Source organism: Heterodontus francisci, chromosome 36, assembly GCF_036365525.1.
Source record: "Heterodontus francisci isolate sHetFra1 chromosome 36, sHetFra1.hap1, whole genome shotgun sequence".
NCBI classification, from domain to species: Eukaryota; Metazoa; Chordata; class Chondrichthyes; order Heterodontiformes; family Heterodontidae; genus Heterodontus; species Heterodontus francisci.
The window spans coordinates 29,814,669-29,832,128 of NC_090406.1; the positions used below are offsets into that span (position 1 = coordinate 29,814,669).

Genomic DNA, 17,460 nt, shown 5'->3' on the forward strand with positions numbered 1-17,460 from the left:
AGCACAAGAATATTCTCAGAAAATAAACATTACTTAAGATTCTAAATGTTTGTACCCATGGGTTGGCTCTTGTAATTTTAAGTTTGTGCCATGGTATCCTCGAAAGCCCTATATAGGGGCCAGTTTTCTGAATGAGTGCCTCTAAATGGCCCCCTGCCTGCCTGGAGTGTATATGAGGAAGTTGCAGGGGCATTGGCCTATGATTATCTGTATGGAGTACAGAGTGATGTTTGCTCTCAGCAGGTGAGTTTGAGAAATCAGCGTTATAAAGTTTAAATCCAAGCTCCTGGTCATCTGCACCTATCTGAAGTTTCTGATTAAAACAGATGTTAATGTTCTGTTTTAGGATTTATCATGAATGGGGCAACAGCATTAAGAATAGTCCTCTCCAGATTCACAAAACTCAAAACCAATAAAACAAAGTGGAAATACAGTTGCAAATAAGTCTTGGCTGCACATGCTGGATTGGCGGGTTTGGGCCACAGTGTTCCATTGGTTATATTTATCTAGATCCCAATCACAGATCTCTGGGAATGCATTCAGATTTTATCATGTTTAAAAACAGCGAGGAACCTGTTATTTTGCTTCTGAACACTTGATGAGTAAACTGGCCTTTATAGCCCTCCACTGGGCAGCCTTTATGTATGAATTTGATGAAACCCACCATGGAGCAGTGACTTGTCAGTTGTGTTTGGCTTACTTATTGGAGTTGCAGTTTAACCCTGAAGAATGATGGATTCTCCGTTTACTTTGATGGATGAGTGTTCAGCAAGGAGACTAGTTTACCATCTAGGTTGGTGTCGTTTCATATGTGGTGATAAATCTTGAAGTCACTGGAGGGGTGAGTGAAGGCACTGGTTTTGCGGTGTGCTAGCTTATCTGTAGGACCTGACTGTTCTCAAAAGTTGAGATTGCTCGAAGACAGACTTCTCCATTTGGATCTGTCAGTGATTGTTTATTTCCCCATGTAGTATAGTCCAACTTACAGGCCCTGTGATTGGCTTTCAGAATGTCTTTGTGTCTAAGTTGGGACGTCCAATGGTGTGGGTTCCCATGCTCAGCTGGCTGCAGAATACTGCCTTTGGTATGCAGGAGTCCTCCATGCGAGCCCTGTGACCAACCCAGCAAAGCTGAGCTCTGATGAGCATGTTCTCAATACCAGGTATGCAGCACCTTGCAAGAACTTTAGTGTTTGGGATTTTGTCCTGCCACTTATTGCAGATAGATGTTAAGCAGTGAAGGTGGAATGCATCTAGTTGTTTTGTGATGCCAGTAGGTTGTCCATGTCTCTCAGCCATGGAGATGTGATGAGAGCCACTACGAGTTCTCAACACTGAAGGAACAATATCAAAAACTGCACCCAACATATGCAAAAAAATACACACCGCTTTTGAAGATCCAGTTGATCTAATTCTTCCACAGTAACAAACCATATGGTCTTCCTATTCTATCAGCTCCTCCTGGGATCTCAGTCAGCCTGTTGATTAAACTCTGTAAAGAAATATTTCCTGGTTTCTGTTTTAAATTTACCCTTCAGAGCCCTGAACCTGTGATCTCTTGTCCTACTTCCCTAGAGGGCCTTGAAGTCATGTTTCATAAGAACAAGGAGCAGGATTAGGCTATTTGTTCCCTCAAGTCTGCTCTGCCATTCAATAGGATCATGGCTGATCTGATCTTGGCCTCAACTCCACTTTCCTGCCTGTGCCCCATAACCCTTGACTTTACATTGATTTACTTCATCCATTAAGTACGATTATCAGTGAGATAGGCATAAAGCTGTGCGTGCAAATATGTAAAAATATGTGCATATTAACAACCTGTTTATATTTTGTATATGACACTTCCTGTTGTGCTTCATACATTAACATTTATAAGGTGTCAGCATTTCATTGCCACACTTTGTTGATTGGCTCAAAACTGCAGCAAATCAGAACTGAAGATGTAGGGAACATACAAATCAAGAGATATGTAAGTAGCTGGAACACTCCCAATTGAAAAAAAAAAGTGGGGAACCAACTTAATCACTCGATGCATTTTGGAAAAAAAAACTTATTTCTTAGTAACTGAAATTTATAATGTCCAAAATAAGGAACTAAACATAAAGATAACTAGAGCATCATCATAACTATATGTATATATTAATGATTATTTGAGACAGCGAACTCATTAATGCATTGTCTTTGGAGGCAGTAACTTAAAGGCTGAAATTAGTTGACAGCAGAGGAAGTGATGGGGCAGTGGGTGCCTCCTGGCATAAAAGGAGGTGTTGATGTTGAAGAAGAGGCTGCAGGTGGAGATGTGATGGAGAGATCCCATTCTCCTAGGGTACCTTTCCCTACAAGACTGCTAGTGAAATAAAATGAGAAAGTGCTGGAAATACTCAACAGGTCTGGCAGCATCTATAGAGAAGCAGAATTAACGTTTCAGGTCTGTGACCTTTCATCAGAACTAATCTTATAGTGTTGTTGATTGAGGATAAATATTGACCAGGATACTGGGTATAGCTTCCCTCTAACATAGTAATATCTGATCTTTTATGTCCACCTGAGAGGGCAGATGAGGCCTCAGTTTAACATCTGAAAGACAACATCTTCAACAGATGCATTTAGCACTCCCTCGGTGTGTGTCAGCCTAGATATTGTGCTCAACTTTGGAGTGGGAGTCAAACCCACAACCTTCGGAGGGAAGAGTGTTACCCACTGAGCTACACCTGGCAGCTTAAATATAACAACATACTGACAGCCTTTTAGGTAGTGAGGCTTCTACTGATTGCGATCTGATAAAGATGCAGTATCCCAATTTCCTGGCCTTGAGCTTTTGTCATTTTCCAGTATTAAAAATAAGACAAAAATATTGAACTGAACTTAAGCGTTTGAGATTCATAGGAAATCCCATCCGCTTCGAGTGTAATGGCCACTGTAATCTAATATTACTTTGATAGCCCATAGCAGTCTGTGGAGGATGTGTGTCAATGAAGAAGGAAAGATTATCTGCTTTGGGGGATCTCCTCTTCCAGAAAGAAGTGTCTTCCACCCTTCAAACCCCAGAGCAGTTACCTGGTTCTGGAAAACAATGCATCCTCTTATTGTGGGTAATGTCACAGGAGATTCTCTGGTATGTGTCTCGGAAAGAAACATCACACCATGCAATGCTCTGCTGCTGAGGTCGAGTGTATATAACTGGGCAAACACTTAAAGCCACAGGCCTAATTGATGTAAATAGGCTCACAGTAAGGTCATGTTGCAGGCAACTATCCAACGGGCGCACACACAAGTTAATTAAGAGGCTGGCTGTTTCTCTGGAGGAAGGCAGGTGATTGTAAATCTTTGTCTTGTCCAAAGGTCAGAAGAAAAATGACTGGTTTTCTTTCTCTTAAAGGTAGTTTGCTGTGTGAGTCTTTGAAATGTGAATACTGAAACCTTTCTTATGATACTAGCTGATGCTGTGTGGTGTTGCCCATGGTGAGTCACAGGTTTTATAAGAACAGAAGTGTTATGCTGAGTGTTTGAAACAGGCTGAAACCTTGAAGTTAAACTGTTACATCAGGCATGAAAAGTCACAAGGGATAACTGAATGGATGCACTTAAACATACCATGAGAGTTTGAGTAAATTGGACCTGTACTCGCTGGAGTTTGGAAAAATGAGAGGTGATCTCATTGAAACATGCCAGATTCTGAAGAGGCTTGACAGAGAGGTTGTTTCCCCTGGCTGGAGAATCCAGAACATGGGGATAAGGGACCGATCATTTAGGACTGAGGTGAGGAGTAATTTCTTCACTCAGGATTGTGAATCTTTGGAATTCTCCACCACTGAAGGTTGTGGATGCTCCATCATTGAAAAATTTAAGGCTGAGATAGACAAGAGTTTTTGGTCTCTCAGGGAATCAAGGGATATGGGGAGTGGGCGGGAAAGTGGAGTTTGGGCAGAAGATCAGTCATGATGGTATTGAATGGCAGAGCAGACTTGAGGGGCCATATGGTCGACTCCTGGTCTGATTTTTTTATGTTCTTACGTCATAGTGGATAATGGTAAATGCTTGAATTTATATTTTGTTTGGAAGATTTTTTCGAGCATTAGAAATTTCAGTTGCTGAATGAAATGATGTCTTAAAATTTTCTGAAGTATTTTGAGTGATTCAGTTGGTTCATTGACAAAGAGTGATGGAAAAATGACCAAAGAAATTTTCCATTGTAAAAATAAGTTTCATGTTGATAGAGATTTCCATTATAAAAGTGTGACGCAGAAAGTAAGGTTATGCTCAATGTACACTTGACATAATATAGGTAGATTGAAAAATAGATAAGGTGACAGATTTCTTTCTAATTACTAAAATGTAAATAGTGATGCCTCATCACCAAATGCCTTAAAGGGAGGATCTCCTTTACATAATGTTTAGTAGGAGTGAGAGTTGGTGCTATTTGCACCAGCAATGCTTAGATGCTTCTCTGGAAGCAAGGTAAACACCCCAGCGAAGGTGGTAATCTCTCCTCAGCGGGAGTAACACCTCTCAGCATGGACCACACAAATTATACCCGTGAGCCATCCTGTCCATGATTCAGGAATACACCAAGTCCGAAAGGATTGTGGATATTTCCTGATAGGAATGTCGAGACTTGCTATTAAATTTTACGCATGTACTCTACCCAAATGCAGTAGAATAAAATCAGTGCAAATTTTACAATTATCCTTCAATGTTCAAGCCATCAGCTGGATTTTTGAAATATTTTATTGTCTTTCCTCTTCCCTCCTGCCTGAGTGTTCGTGCTTTTTAATCTGCTGTGCCCCTCAGTGACTAAGGAGGCCACACTAATCTGCTTCTGATCACTCAGCAATGCATAGATTGGCTGAAGGTGTTTATTTAGAAATGTCCCTGTTATACATGGTGATGTACAAAAATGGGCTAACAATATCTGCAGGGACTCTGTGGCACAGAGCTCTAAAGTAAAATTTCAAGAGAATTTTGATTACACAAAAATCAAAGGAAAGGTTTAAAAAGGCTTTATGTAAAATACAATTTTTGCTCCCCATACAATAGATTTTTAAAAAGCATTTCTTGGCACTGGCAATATAATGACAGGGAACGGCTCAGCAATACAATGTCTATAGTCAACTGCCACTGAAAATGCTAAAAGAAACATTCTTTTAAAAAAATAATTTGTACAGGAAGAATACTGCAGGATAGGAATGATGATCACAGCTCCAAACTCTCTGTGCTGGGCTGCACGTTGTCACCAGTCTATGGAGTGCCCTGAAATAGAAAGTATCTGGATTAAAGCACAGCTCACTCCATTTCAGGCACTGCCACTTCCCACAAAGAGCAGCATAGCCCTTGTGCAATTGTGTGTTAAACAGCAACAATGAAACTGATGCTAGGAGGATGCTCCAACTAAGAACATTTACTACATTTATATAACACCTTGCACAACTTCAGGATGTTCCCCAAGTGCTTTACAGCCAGTAGGGTACTTCTGAAGTGTTGTAGGAAATGCAGCAGACAATTTGCACACAGCAAAGTTCCACAAACAGCAATTAAATAAATGAACAGATAATTTTTTTATATGTTTATTGAGTGATAAGTATTGGCCAGGACACAAGGGAGAACCGCCCCCTCCCCCTCCCCCCATTGCTCCTCTTCAAATAGTTCTGTGGGTTATTTTACTGAGAGGGCAGACATCTCATCCAAAAGATAGCACCCCTGACAGTGCAGCACTCCCCCAGTACTGCATTGGAGCGTCTGCCCAGATAATGCCTGAAAATCTTTGGAATGGGACTTGAATCCACAATCTTCGAACACAGAGGGAAGAGTGCTGCCAATGGAGCCAAGGCTATCACCTAATTGCCCCTTTGCAGGGCAGCCACTGGTACTTGACAACCTGGTATGATTAAGAGCACAGCCCTGCTTCATGAATACTCCAAACACTGAGATGCAAACCTCATCACTGGCGTCTGAGTGAGGGGAGACACTGACCACTATCCCAGAGGGAAGCCGCCACTCTGGGGCTACACTGGTGTAATTTAGCGTGAAGGGAAAATTATTCATCTGGGGGAAGGGTCCAGGGAATAAAGGGACCCAATGGGAGGGTGGCAAATGTTTAAAAATCAGAACAAAAGCACTTAATATGTTGATGCAGGATGTGAAAGCTGGGACCAGATGATTTGATATGTTTGGTATCTAATGTTGTTTTGAGTAGGACATACCTGAGCTTTTCTAGGTGACTTCCAGATCTCAGCCAGGCCTCAAGCACAAATTACCCCAGGTAAGCTCTTTGCTACCTGCTCAAGGACAGTATTAGTTGAAGTCAGGGGACAGGCTTCAGTCAGGCAAAGCAGACCTGCTACCCAGGGTCACATCACGTGAGGAAAAGTAAGATACAAAGGTAGAATAATAGCTCAACACCCCATACTGTGAAAGTGCTGAGTAACAATATTTGCACTGACCGGTGATGGTGGCTTGAAGTTCATGTGTGCATAGAGCAAGACAGCGATATCTTTGTTACTGGCTTCCAGGGCTACAGACAGTGCATGACTGCCATCCTGTAGGGGCAGAGAGAACAACAGCTGTGGTTACCACTTAGTCGCTAGGAGATAAATACAAACCACAAATACTGGAAACACACGGCAGGTTCTGCCAGCAACTGCAAGAGATTTGGGAGCTTAATGCATCAGCTCAAATTTTCCTGAGATCTGGAACCTGACAATAAGTGAAAGGAGGATCAGAGCAGAAAGTGAAAGCTAAGAGCCGGGCATGCTTTTAAAAACCGTGACCACAAACTATTAAATTGATTCATTCAGTGACAGGAATCAGCAGGAGGTATTAATGTGCCCTTTTCCCTTCCAGATGCTGATGGACCTGGTGTTAGTTCGTAACTCCTTTTCATATTTTTGCTACACCCAGTAAATTAAAACAAAATAGCTGCAAAGTCAGGGAGGGCTGGGGTGTCACTGATAATAAAGTGCAAAAAATTATACTAAACATGAATGTCCTGTGTGCTCAAAGTGGCACATGGTTTCAAATTCATCACTCCCTGAATGTGGGAGTGTGCAGTTTGATAAAGCTATAAAAGACCAGCGGTATTTTGGGTTTTATTAACAGGGGACTGGAGAATCAGTAAAGAAGGATAAATTTGTCCAAAACATTGGCTAGGCCACATTAAGAGTAGTGTGTGAAGTTGGTGGCACCCCATCAAGAAAAGTATATAGTGCAGATTCACCAGGAGGATATCAGGGATGGGAAACTATAGTTATGAGAAGAAGTCTTCAGATTTTGGGATTCGATGACTAAATTAAAGGCTGAGGCGATAGAAGATGAAATTTATGAAGGGTTTTGATGGTAAATAGGGAAAGACTATTGATTCTGATTTGGTTTAGCCACTATTAGAATACTGTGTGCAGTTTTGGGTGTCAGTGACAATAGGTTGTTAATTTAAAATCCTCACTCAGTGAGGAGCATGGTTAGGAATTATTGAATTACACTGAGGATTGCTGGAATCTGGTATGCTTTGCATCCAAGAGTGACTGATGCAAATAATTTTGCATATTTTAAGGGAAAATGTGACAAATATTTGAAGTAGAGATTTAGGGGATACAGTGATGCAGCAGGATTCATTCTGAATTGTTCTAATAAATAACTGGTATAGATGCACTGGGATAAATTGCTTCCTTCTGTGCTGTAAATTTCTGTGATATCCCTAAGCACTGCACGATGTATTGTTTATATCAGACGCTAACAGTTCAAATTAGGTATAATAACCTTTTACATGTAGCTACATCCATCTGTTGGTCAGCTGCAGTGAGAGTTGAACTTTGGAGACATTTGGATGTAGCTGTCAGTTGTGAGTGATTATCAGTCTGTTGCATTAATGCTTGCAATTGAATAAATTCTCAAAAGAATGAAAATGTGAAAGGATGAGATTTCTCTGCCATGCCTATCAGCAGGTTAGAGTGTGAGCTGAGGTATTGCGTTCACCTCAAAATCTATTCATTCATATTGAGGTACGTAGCATCTTCCTGCACCACATCCGGTAGCAGGAGCCTTGTACACTTGCCAAATCTTCCCAGCTGATATATCCTCCATTTTTTACTGGGCTGCCAATGATTACCAAATCAGTGAGGCACCAAACTGAATTAGTCTAAGGCACCCATTTGGTTTAGGTTGCAGAAAAATTTCAGAGCTTTCTATTTCTGGAAATTGTACCTCTCTAAATTGGGATCAATCAATGTGCATGGATTAAATAGACCACCTTCCTTCGTTCTGTACATCTTTATTTAATGCATCATTCACTACCTGTGATCTGTAAAATCAGTTCACTGACTCCTCAAGCAGGAAAGAATTGCGGTGCGTGATTGAGGCGCAGCCAGAGTCCATGCTGCTGATCTTTAATAGTCCAGGAGTTCAGAGTTAATTAGCAAAGCCACTAATCCAATCAAGAAATAATGCAGTAGTAGTGCGGAAGACAAGTTCATGGAATGCATTCAAGATAGTTTTCTAGATCCGTATGTCAAGGAGCGAATGAGGGAACAGGCTATTATGGATCTAATATTGTGCATTGAGACAGGGTTAATTAATAACGTAGTAAAGGAGCCTCAAAAAGTGATCAGAATGATATAATCATACATTGAGTTTGCGAGTGTGTTAGTTAAGGCTAAAACTAGGATGCTAAATCTGAACAAAGCAAATTAAGTGGGTATGAAGGGCGAACTGGCTGATGTAGATTGGGAAACTAGATTAAAAGATATGATGGTAGATAAGCAAAGGCAAACATTTAAAGAATGAATTCATAATTCCCAATAAATATAATTCCCTTAAGGAATAAAAAAACCATGGGAAAAGCGACAAACCAATGCTAAAAAGAGAATTTAAAATAGTTTAAGATTAAAGGAAGAGACTTATAATGTTGTCAAAAGGTGTAGTAAGCCTGAGGCTTGGGAGGATTTTAGAATTCAGCAAAGGATGACCAAAAAATTAATAAAGATAAAGAAAATAGGATATGAGAATCAATCAACAAGCGGCACAGTGGCGCAGTGGTTAGCACCGCAGCCTCACAGCTCCAGCGACCCGGGTTCAATTCTGGGTACTGCCTGTGTGGAGTTTGCAAGTTCTCCCTGTGTCTGCGTGGGTTTTCTCCGGGTGCTCAGGTTTCCTCCCATAGCCAAAAGACTTGCAGGTTGATAGGTAAATTGGCCATTATAAATTGTCCCTAGTATAGGTAGGTGGTAGGGGAATATAGGAACAGGTGAGCATGTGGTAGGAATATGGGATTAGTGTAGGATTAGTATAAATGGGTGGTTAATGTTCGCACAAACTCGGTGGGCCGAAGGGTCTGTTTCAGTGCTGTATCTCTAAATCTAAGTCTAAAATCTAAATAACAACAGATTGTAAAAACTTCTGTTGGTATGTAAAAGGGAAGAGATTAGCAAAAGTAAAGTTTGCAAATGATATGAAACTTGGAAGCATTGTGAACTGTGAGGAAGATAGTGTAGAACTTCAAAAGGACATAGACAAGTTAGTGGAATGGGCAGGCAGGTGGCAGATGAAGTTCAATGTGGAGAAATGTGAAGTGATTAATTTTGGTAGGAAGAACGTGGAGAGATGATATAAAATAAAGGGTACAATTCTAAAGGGGGTGCAGGAGCAGAGGGATCCACATCTTTTCGGTGCAAGAGACAGCACTACACCCGCCTACTGAGAACTTTGAAATCCACTAACCGCAGGAGCGGTTGTTCCCAAATATGGCGTTAGTCACATGACCAACCTGCTGGTCAACTTGGGAGTTTTGAATTCTGCTCACATGACAGTTTGAAGACAGAAAGTGCAGATTGCAACTGAACTTGGAACAAGAGCCTGTCTGGCTTTCTCTTTTTCACCAATCTCCGGATCCACTGAAGTAATTTAAACCTCAAGAAAGAAAAGACGCCTACATCAAAACAAGTTTTAAAGTGTGCACTGGGCCCCAACGAAACAGCCAGACTTACCGGCAACTAAAAGGACCGTTAATAGTAACCCAGCTATTGCCTCAAACTTTTCCCTTTTATTCTTTCTATTTTTTCTGTCTCTATCTGCGTCTGTGTTTATCGCGTATGCATGCTATCATGGTTGCGTCGCGTATTCGTAGTCGTTAACTGGATTAGAGTTTAAGATTAATAAACTTCCACCTTTCTTGTTTAAATCTAAGAAAACCTGTCTGATTTGATTTCTTTGCCTTGCAATTGGAAAGCAGTGAACAAGGATTCACTGAGGGGGAGCGAAAATCACAGTATTTTAAAATTGAACCCTGTTACAGTTAAACATAGTGGATGCATTGGTTTTGCTCTTTTGAGAATTCTCTAGATTCTAGAATGGTCTCTATAAATTGGAAGGTAACCCCACTATTCAGGAAAGGAGGAAGAGAGAAAACAGAACCATAGGCCAGTGGATTCAACTCGGCGGCACGGGTCGGTCGCGATGGGGTGTCGGACTCAAAAATAGTGAGCGACATGCTGATGACAATCTGTGCCAGAATTGGTGATGAATATTCGCTTGTACATGAAATTGATGAAGAAAAGAAAGAAGAAATGACAGGGACACTGAAAAAAGACAAAACCCTACTAAGAGATGATAAAATAAAAAAAGCTGTGCAATTTGTTGTGCTTCAGTTGTCTGAACTGAATAGTAACCTTCCTGATAAAAGATAGAAAAAATTAAAGCTTCATGCACATTTAAACCCATCAGTATGGGATTGTTTCTTGTGACCTTATAACATAATAGTTATCATCAGTAGTAGGCAAAATGCTAGAATCTATTATTAGGGATGTCATAACAGAGCACTTAGAAAATCATAATATGATTAAACAGAGTCAACATGGATCTAAGAAAGGGAATTCATGTCTGACAAATCATTTTTTTTAGCATTTTTTGAAGTTGTTACCAGCAGGTTAGATAAGGGGGAGACCAATGAATGTGGTGTAATTGAATTTCAAAAAGCATTTAATGAGCTGCCACATTATTACACAAAATTAGGGCTCATGGGATTGGAGGTATTGGACAGAAAACAGAGTAGGAATAAAAGGGACATTTTCAGGTTAGCAGGCAATAACTAGTGGGGGGCTACAAGGATTGATACTAGGGCCTCAACTATTTACAATCTATATCAATGATATAGATGAAGGGACCAAGTGTAATGTATCCCAAGTTTGCTGACAATGCAAAATTAGGTGGGAAAGTAAACTGTGAGGAGGATGCAAAGGAATTTAGATTAGATTTTTAGATTAGATTAGAGATACAGCACTGAAACAGGCCCTTCGGCCCACCGAGTCTGTGCCGAACATCAACCACCCATTTATACTAATCCTACACTAATCCCATATTCCTACCAAACATCCCCACCTGTCCCTATATTTCCCTACCACCTACCTATACTAGTGACAATTTATAATGGCCAATTTACCTACCAACCTGCAAGTCTTTTGGCTTGTGGGAGGAGACCGGAGCACCCGGAGAAAACCCACGCAGACACAGGGAGAACTTGCAAACTCCACACAGGCAGTACCCGGAATCGAACCCGGGTCCCTGGAGCTGTGAGGCTGCGGTGCTAACCACTGCGCCACTGTGCCGCCCTTTATATAGGTTAAATGAGTGAGCAAAATATGGCAGATGGAATATAATGTGAAGTTATGCACTTTGGTATGAAAAATAGAAAAGCAGATTATTTAAATGGTGAGAGACGGAGAAATGTTGGTATTCACATGGACCTGGGTGTCCTTGTACACAAATCACAGGAAGTTAACATGCAGGTACACCAAACAGTTCAGAAAGAAAATGGTATGTTAGCCTTTATTACAAATGGATTAGAATGTGAGTTAAAAAATCTTACTGCAATTGTTTGGGGCCTTAATGAGACCACACCTGGAGCACTGTGTATAGTTTTGGTCTCCTTAGCTAAGGAAGGATATACTTGCCCTGGAGGCAGTGCAACAAAGGTTCACCAGACTGATTCCTGGGATGAGAGCTTTGTCCTATGAGGAGAGATTGAGTAGACTCGGCCTATATTCCTTAGAGTTTAGGAGAATGAGAGGTGATCTCATTGAAACATATAAAATTCTTAAGGGGCTTGACAGAGTAGATGCTGGGCCAAGTTTCTCCTGGCTGGGTAGTCTAGAACCAGGGGTCACAGTCTCAGGCTAAAGGGTTTAAGACTGAGATGAGGAGAAATTTCTTAACTCAAAGCTTTGTGGATCTTTGGCATTCTCTACCCTAGGGAGCTGTGGATACTCAGTCATTGAGAATATTCAAGACAGAGATCGATGGAATTTTTGGATACTAAGGAAATCAAAGGATATGGGGATAGTGTGGAAAGGTGCAGCTGAGGTAGTTCAGCCATGGTCTTACTGAATGGCAAAGCAGACTCGAAGAGCAGAATGGCCTACTCCTGCTCCAATTTCTTATATTCTTAACTAAATGATTCACATATTTCATATTTCCATTTCTTTTATTTACTTGCCTTCGAAGGTAAAGGCACCAACAGTCAGGCGAAATCTGTAACACCATTTGGATCACTAAACGTAATGTTAGTATCAGCCAAAGGAAAAGTGTCAAAGTCATAAAAACTGAGTCGCTAATTTATACTTTGCATGAGTGGGACTGAAAAGTTGTGTTATTCCATCTGTGGAATTATGTCAGTCTGTCCAGCTACTATACATACTTCGTATTGCAAGCATTTACCGATGGGCCATCATGAAAAGCAACTCCAAATTAAGGTAACCAGCAGCTACACTACTGCCAAGAGCCTGCTGGTCTTCCCACTGTCTTATCACAAACCATCCCTCAGCAGAGACATCAATCAGTAAATACCAGTGGATAGTGTTCCCCAAAATGCGCTGGTTAAGTTTCCATTAAAATTTATTTGCATAGTCGCGCACATAAAATTTTCCATGAACCAGTGTAATTGAACAGCACACTAGAATATAATTGTATTTTCCCATTAAAATGCATTCCTTGATGTTTTTAAGAGTGGTAACCTAGTGCAGCTTTATTAATACAGCTGAAAATGGGTTTATCACCAAGTATTTTTTAAGGTTGTCCAGTGCTGCACCCATGAATAACCTCTGAGTTTTAAATCGCTGAAAATGACTTTAAAAAAAAGACACTGAACCATTTACTGGTTTTATTGGTATACACTAATCCTAGTAAAATAAATATTTTTTGATATGAAAATCTTTTAAAATGTGCATTCTAGACCCTGTGCACCCAAAAAAATGGGTGCAATTTGAAGAGCATCCCCCAACTAGCACAGGACATTTCGAGTTTGGGGTGTGGCCAGTTTTATAAACTGAATCTCAAACCAACGTAAAAAAATCACAGAAAACATGAACGCTTTTAAATTCCTGGATCTTTGCCACTAGTTTGGTTATTTGTGCTGGAATCTGGAGTGGAAACTCTGCCTCCTGCATATTGTGAAGAGCTATGTAAATATTCCATCTGATACCAAATAAAGCTTCCCAGTGGCTGCCAGCTGCTCAGTGCCTCCCTCCCTTGTTTTAAACTTTGACTTCCAGCTCAGTTCCCTGCAGCAATTATAGAATCATACAGCATAGGAAGAGGCCATTTGGCCCTTCGTGCCAGCTCTTTAAAAGAGCTATCCAATTAGTGCCAGTACCCTGCTCTTTCCCCATAGCCATGTAATATTCTCCCCTTGAAGTATATATCCAATTCCCTTTTGATTATTATTGAATCTGCTTCCACCGCCCTTTCAGGCAGCACATTACAGATCCTAACAACTCACTGCTGAAAAGAATTCTCTTCATCTCACCTCCGCCTCTTTTGCTAATGGCCTTAAACTTGTGTCCACTGGTTACTAACTTTCCCGTCACTGCAAACAGATATTCCTTATTTACTCTACCAAAGCCCCTCAAAACTTTGAACACCTCCACTTCTCTGCTCTGAGAACATTCCCAGCTTCTCCACACCACCGAATTCCCTCTATCTGCTGGATTTCCCCTCCCAACCCCCAGTTGCTGAGCTACCAGCCAGCTAATGAGATCCGTCCAACTGCTGCCAATCAAGAGGAGTGCTTGGTTGCACTTAAAGAGCTTTTAAGCCAATCATATTTTTTGTTTCTGCTCCACGGAACAATAAAGCTCTGTTGCACCCAAAACCTACATTATCAGTTAATGAGATGTCACAATTCGGCTGGTCCAGGAGGACCTTCACAATCTCCACACGGCCGTGCTCACAGGCGCACATCAGCGCAGTGGAGCCCTCGTTGTCCTGACTGTTAACATCAGCTCCGCAGTTCAGCAAGGCTTTCACCATCTCAATACGTCCATGGCTGACCGCCAACATCAAGGCTGTCTGACCTGCCTAGGGGGGAATGAAAGACACTTTTGAATTTGTGTTACATGTTTGGGTTTTACCTCAGTCTCTTCCCTTGTATCTGCTCTTCAAGGGTCACTGTCATAAGTGAGAATTCCCTCCCTCCAAACCCAAGTGTGAGCTCACTAGCAAAATATATTGCAACAGAGTAAAGAGGGAGAAACTGTTCCCACTCGTGAAAGGATTGAGAACGAGAGGGCACAGGTTTAAAGTAATTGGCAAAAGAAGCAAAAGCAACATGAAGAAAAACTATTTCACGCAGCGAGTGGTTAGGATCTGGAATGCACTGCCTTGAGAGTGCGGTGGAGGCAGGTTCAATCGAGGCATTCTAAAGGGAATTAGACTGTTATCTGAAAAGGAAGAATGTGCAGGATTACAGGGAGAAGGCGGGGGAATAGCACTAGGTGAATTGCTCATTCGGAGAGCTGGTGCAGACACGATGGGCTGAATGGCCTCCTTCTGTGCTGTAACAATTCTGTGATTCTGTAGGGTTGCCCAGGAACCAAACAGAAACTAGTTACTTTATTTAGCTATAGCAGGTCAGGCAGCATCTGTCGAAAGGTCATCAACCTGAAACATTAACTCCCGTTTCTCTCTCCACAGATGCTGCCTGACATGCTGAGTATTTCCAGCATTTTCTGTTTTATTTCAGATTTCCAGCATCTGCAGTATTTTGCTTTTGTACTACGTTTAGCTTACTGAATAGGGCACAGAACCTCTGTAATCTCTTATACTTTGCAAAGTGGGAGCATTAACATAGTCAGACCATAGTTCGGGCTATAAACTACAGAACAGATGATAAGTAGCAATAGACAGTATTATAACAATTTAGAGTTTACTTACAACTCCTCAGTCCAAAAGTAATGGGGATAAAATTAAACTTGTGATATATGTCTTTTGACAGTGTATAAAGGATGGGCAGGAAATCCACCACTGCCTCTTTTAAGCCTTTGTGAAATTTGAATTTCATCAACAAATGTTCAAACCTTTATTCACTCACTGGATCAGTGTCTGTAAGCATTACATGAAGTGTTGGAGTCTCCAACTCCTATCTAGACGGCCTCAGAAGAACTGATAAACTCTCTGAGATACACTTTCCATCCCTTTGAAGTTCAATCAGGAAGAATGTAAATCAATTGTATCTCTGACAATTGCAACCAGCTGTCAATCATCCACACAACTTAAAACGCGTGGAACGCTTGCTGGCTGGAGGTATATCTAATACACCCTTTGAAGTTAAAACCTGAGATGCAGGTAAACAAAAGGTTCCTTTCTTTGGAAGCAAGTTTCTCAATGTAACAAAATAGCATCCTGAAGTTCCTTCATCTATTTTCTAGTGCCACCCAGCTCTTTACTGTAATTCAACAGAGTCCAGGACAATGCCTTTGGTTAGTGTTTTCTACTTGTTCACAACCAAATAGTGTTTGTGTGGGAATAATAGTTGTGAGGCGACTGTTTGTATAACAGACTGTAATGTATATTCTCTGCAATCTGGGGAAAGCAGTAACTAAAAAGATAGTAACAATAAAAAGACTTTCATATGAATGGAACTGTGGTTGAACTATTTCTCATAGTTGGTTTCTAAGGAGTCTGTGTGTATTCTGATTAAGGAGAATCTGCAAATACACAATGCAATGACATCATATCGACTTTTTTCTAGTCGTTCTTGGGACATGGGTATTTTTGGCAATGCTGCCATTTATTGCCCATCCATTGAGAAGGTGGCAGTGAGCTGCCTTCTTGAACCGTTGCAGTCTGTATGGTGTAGGTGCTCCCACCGTGCTGTTAGGTGGGGAGTTCCAAGTTTTTGACCCAGTGATGATGCAGGAATGGCGTCATCACGTCACGTCCCTGGGTTGTCACAACAAAAACTGAGACTGGAAGTGTCAATATGCCTAGTTCCATGGGCTTTAAAGGAGCTATGGAGGGAAAGAAGTGTCAGAGGATGGCATAGTGGTGCAGTGGTTAGCACCACAGCCTCACAGCTCCAGCGACCCAGGTTCAGTTCTGGGTACTGCCTGTGCAGAGTTTGCAAGTTCTCCCTGTCACCGTGCAGGTTTCCGCCGGGTGCTCCAGTTTCCTCACACATACCAAAGACTTGTGGGTTGATAGGTAAATTGGCCATTGTAAATTGCCCCTAGTGTAGGTAGGTGGTAGGAGAATTGAGGGAAGGTGGGGATGTGAGAGGGAAATGGGATTCATGTAGGATTCGTATAAAATGGGTGGTTGATAGTCAGCACAGACTCGGTGGGCCAAAGGCCCTGTTTCAGTGCTATATCTCTCTATGATTCTAACTCTGTACCCAGACACTGTGGCCTCAACTGGACAGTTGCTAACAAGGCTCCAATGCAGCTGCAGGGGCAGGTCCAGAACAACATGTGGAGGAAAAATAATTCAATTAGAAGTGGAGATAAAGGAGGATTTAGACTGGCTGCGAACGGATTACTTGATCTCCCACTGTGCAGCTCTGATGACAAAGAATCACAGATGTTAACAGAAATTTTTTATTTGAATAGTTTCTCATAATCTGATGGCAATAACACCCAAGAGAGGGGGAATATCCTAATTTAATTGATCAGAGTATGTTGAAATACACTTGCTTTGATTGAGCCACAAAGAGCAAGATCTGCAACGGCTCGATTTTATACAGGCTGCACCCACTGAACTGCTCCACTCCGTGATGAGGCTCAATGTTTAAACCTGTGCAGACAAGGCCACACAATCAGCTAATGTTTTGGCCAATCTTTCCTTAGGAACTATATTTCCCATTTAAATCCTGAAGAATGTCCTCTCCATACAGATTTAGGGGGCACTTATTATCCAGGATTAGAAATTACACACTACTGGAGACAGTTACCTCCACCCAAATAGTAGGGAGTTCACTGTGTGACTGGTATATTTGTGCGTCAGATAGCATATATACATGTATACACTTTCATGTGTACACATGCAGATTTGTATATACATCTAAGTGTATATGTAGGTTGGCATGTCTGCAGGAATTCTACACACATATATAGGGTTGTGCATGTGGATGTGGATGTACGCACTTGTATATAGGATTGTGTGTGTAATTTGTTAGGAGGAAAGGCAAAGATTTATAAAGAAACAA

The 17,460-nt window shown here is 41.3% G+C and overlaps 1 protein-coding gene across 1 annotated transcript in view; it reads right to left on the reverse strand.

Moving 5' to 3' along the window:
• Positions 1-4,983: 4,983 nt before the first annotated feature.
• The window catches only part of kank3 (KN motif and ankyrin repeat domains 3), a 70,159-nt gene continuing 57,682 nt past the window's right edge, over positions 4,984-17,460 (reverse strand). The window contains exons 9-11 of the mRNA XM_068016427.1: positions 14,136-14,336; positions 6,440-6,535; positions 4,984-5,249 (exon numbers count right to left, since the gene is read on the reverse strand). Of these exons, the coding sequence (XP_067872528.1) occupies positions 5,238-5,249; positions 6,440-6,535; positions 14,136-14,336 (309 nt within the window). The 3' untranslated portion in view covers positions 4,984-5,237. The remainder of the gene's footprint in view (positions 5,250-6,439; positions 6,536-14,135; positions 14,337-17,460) is intronic.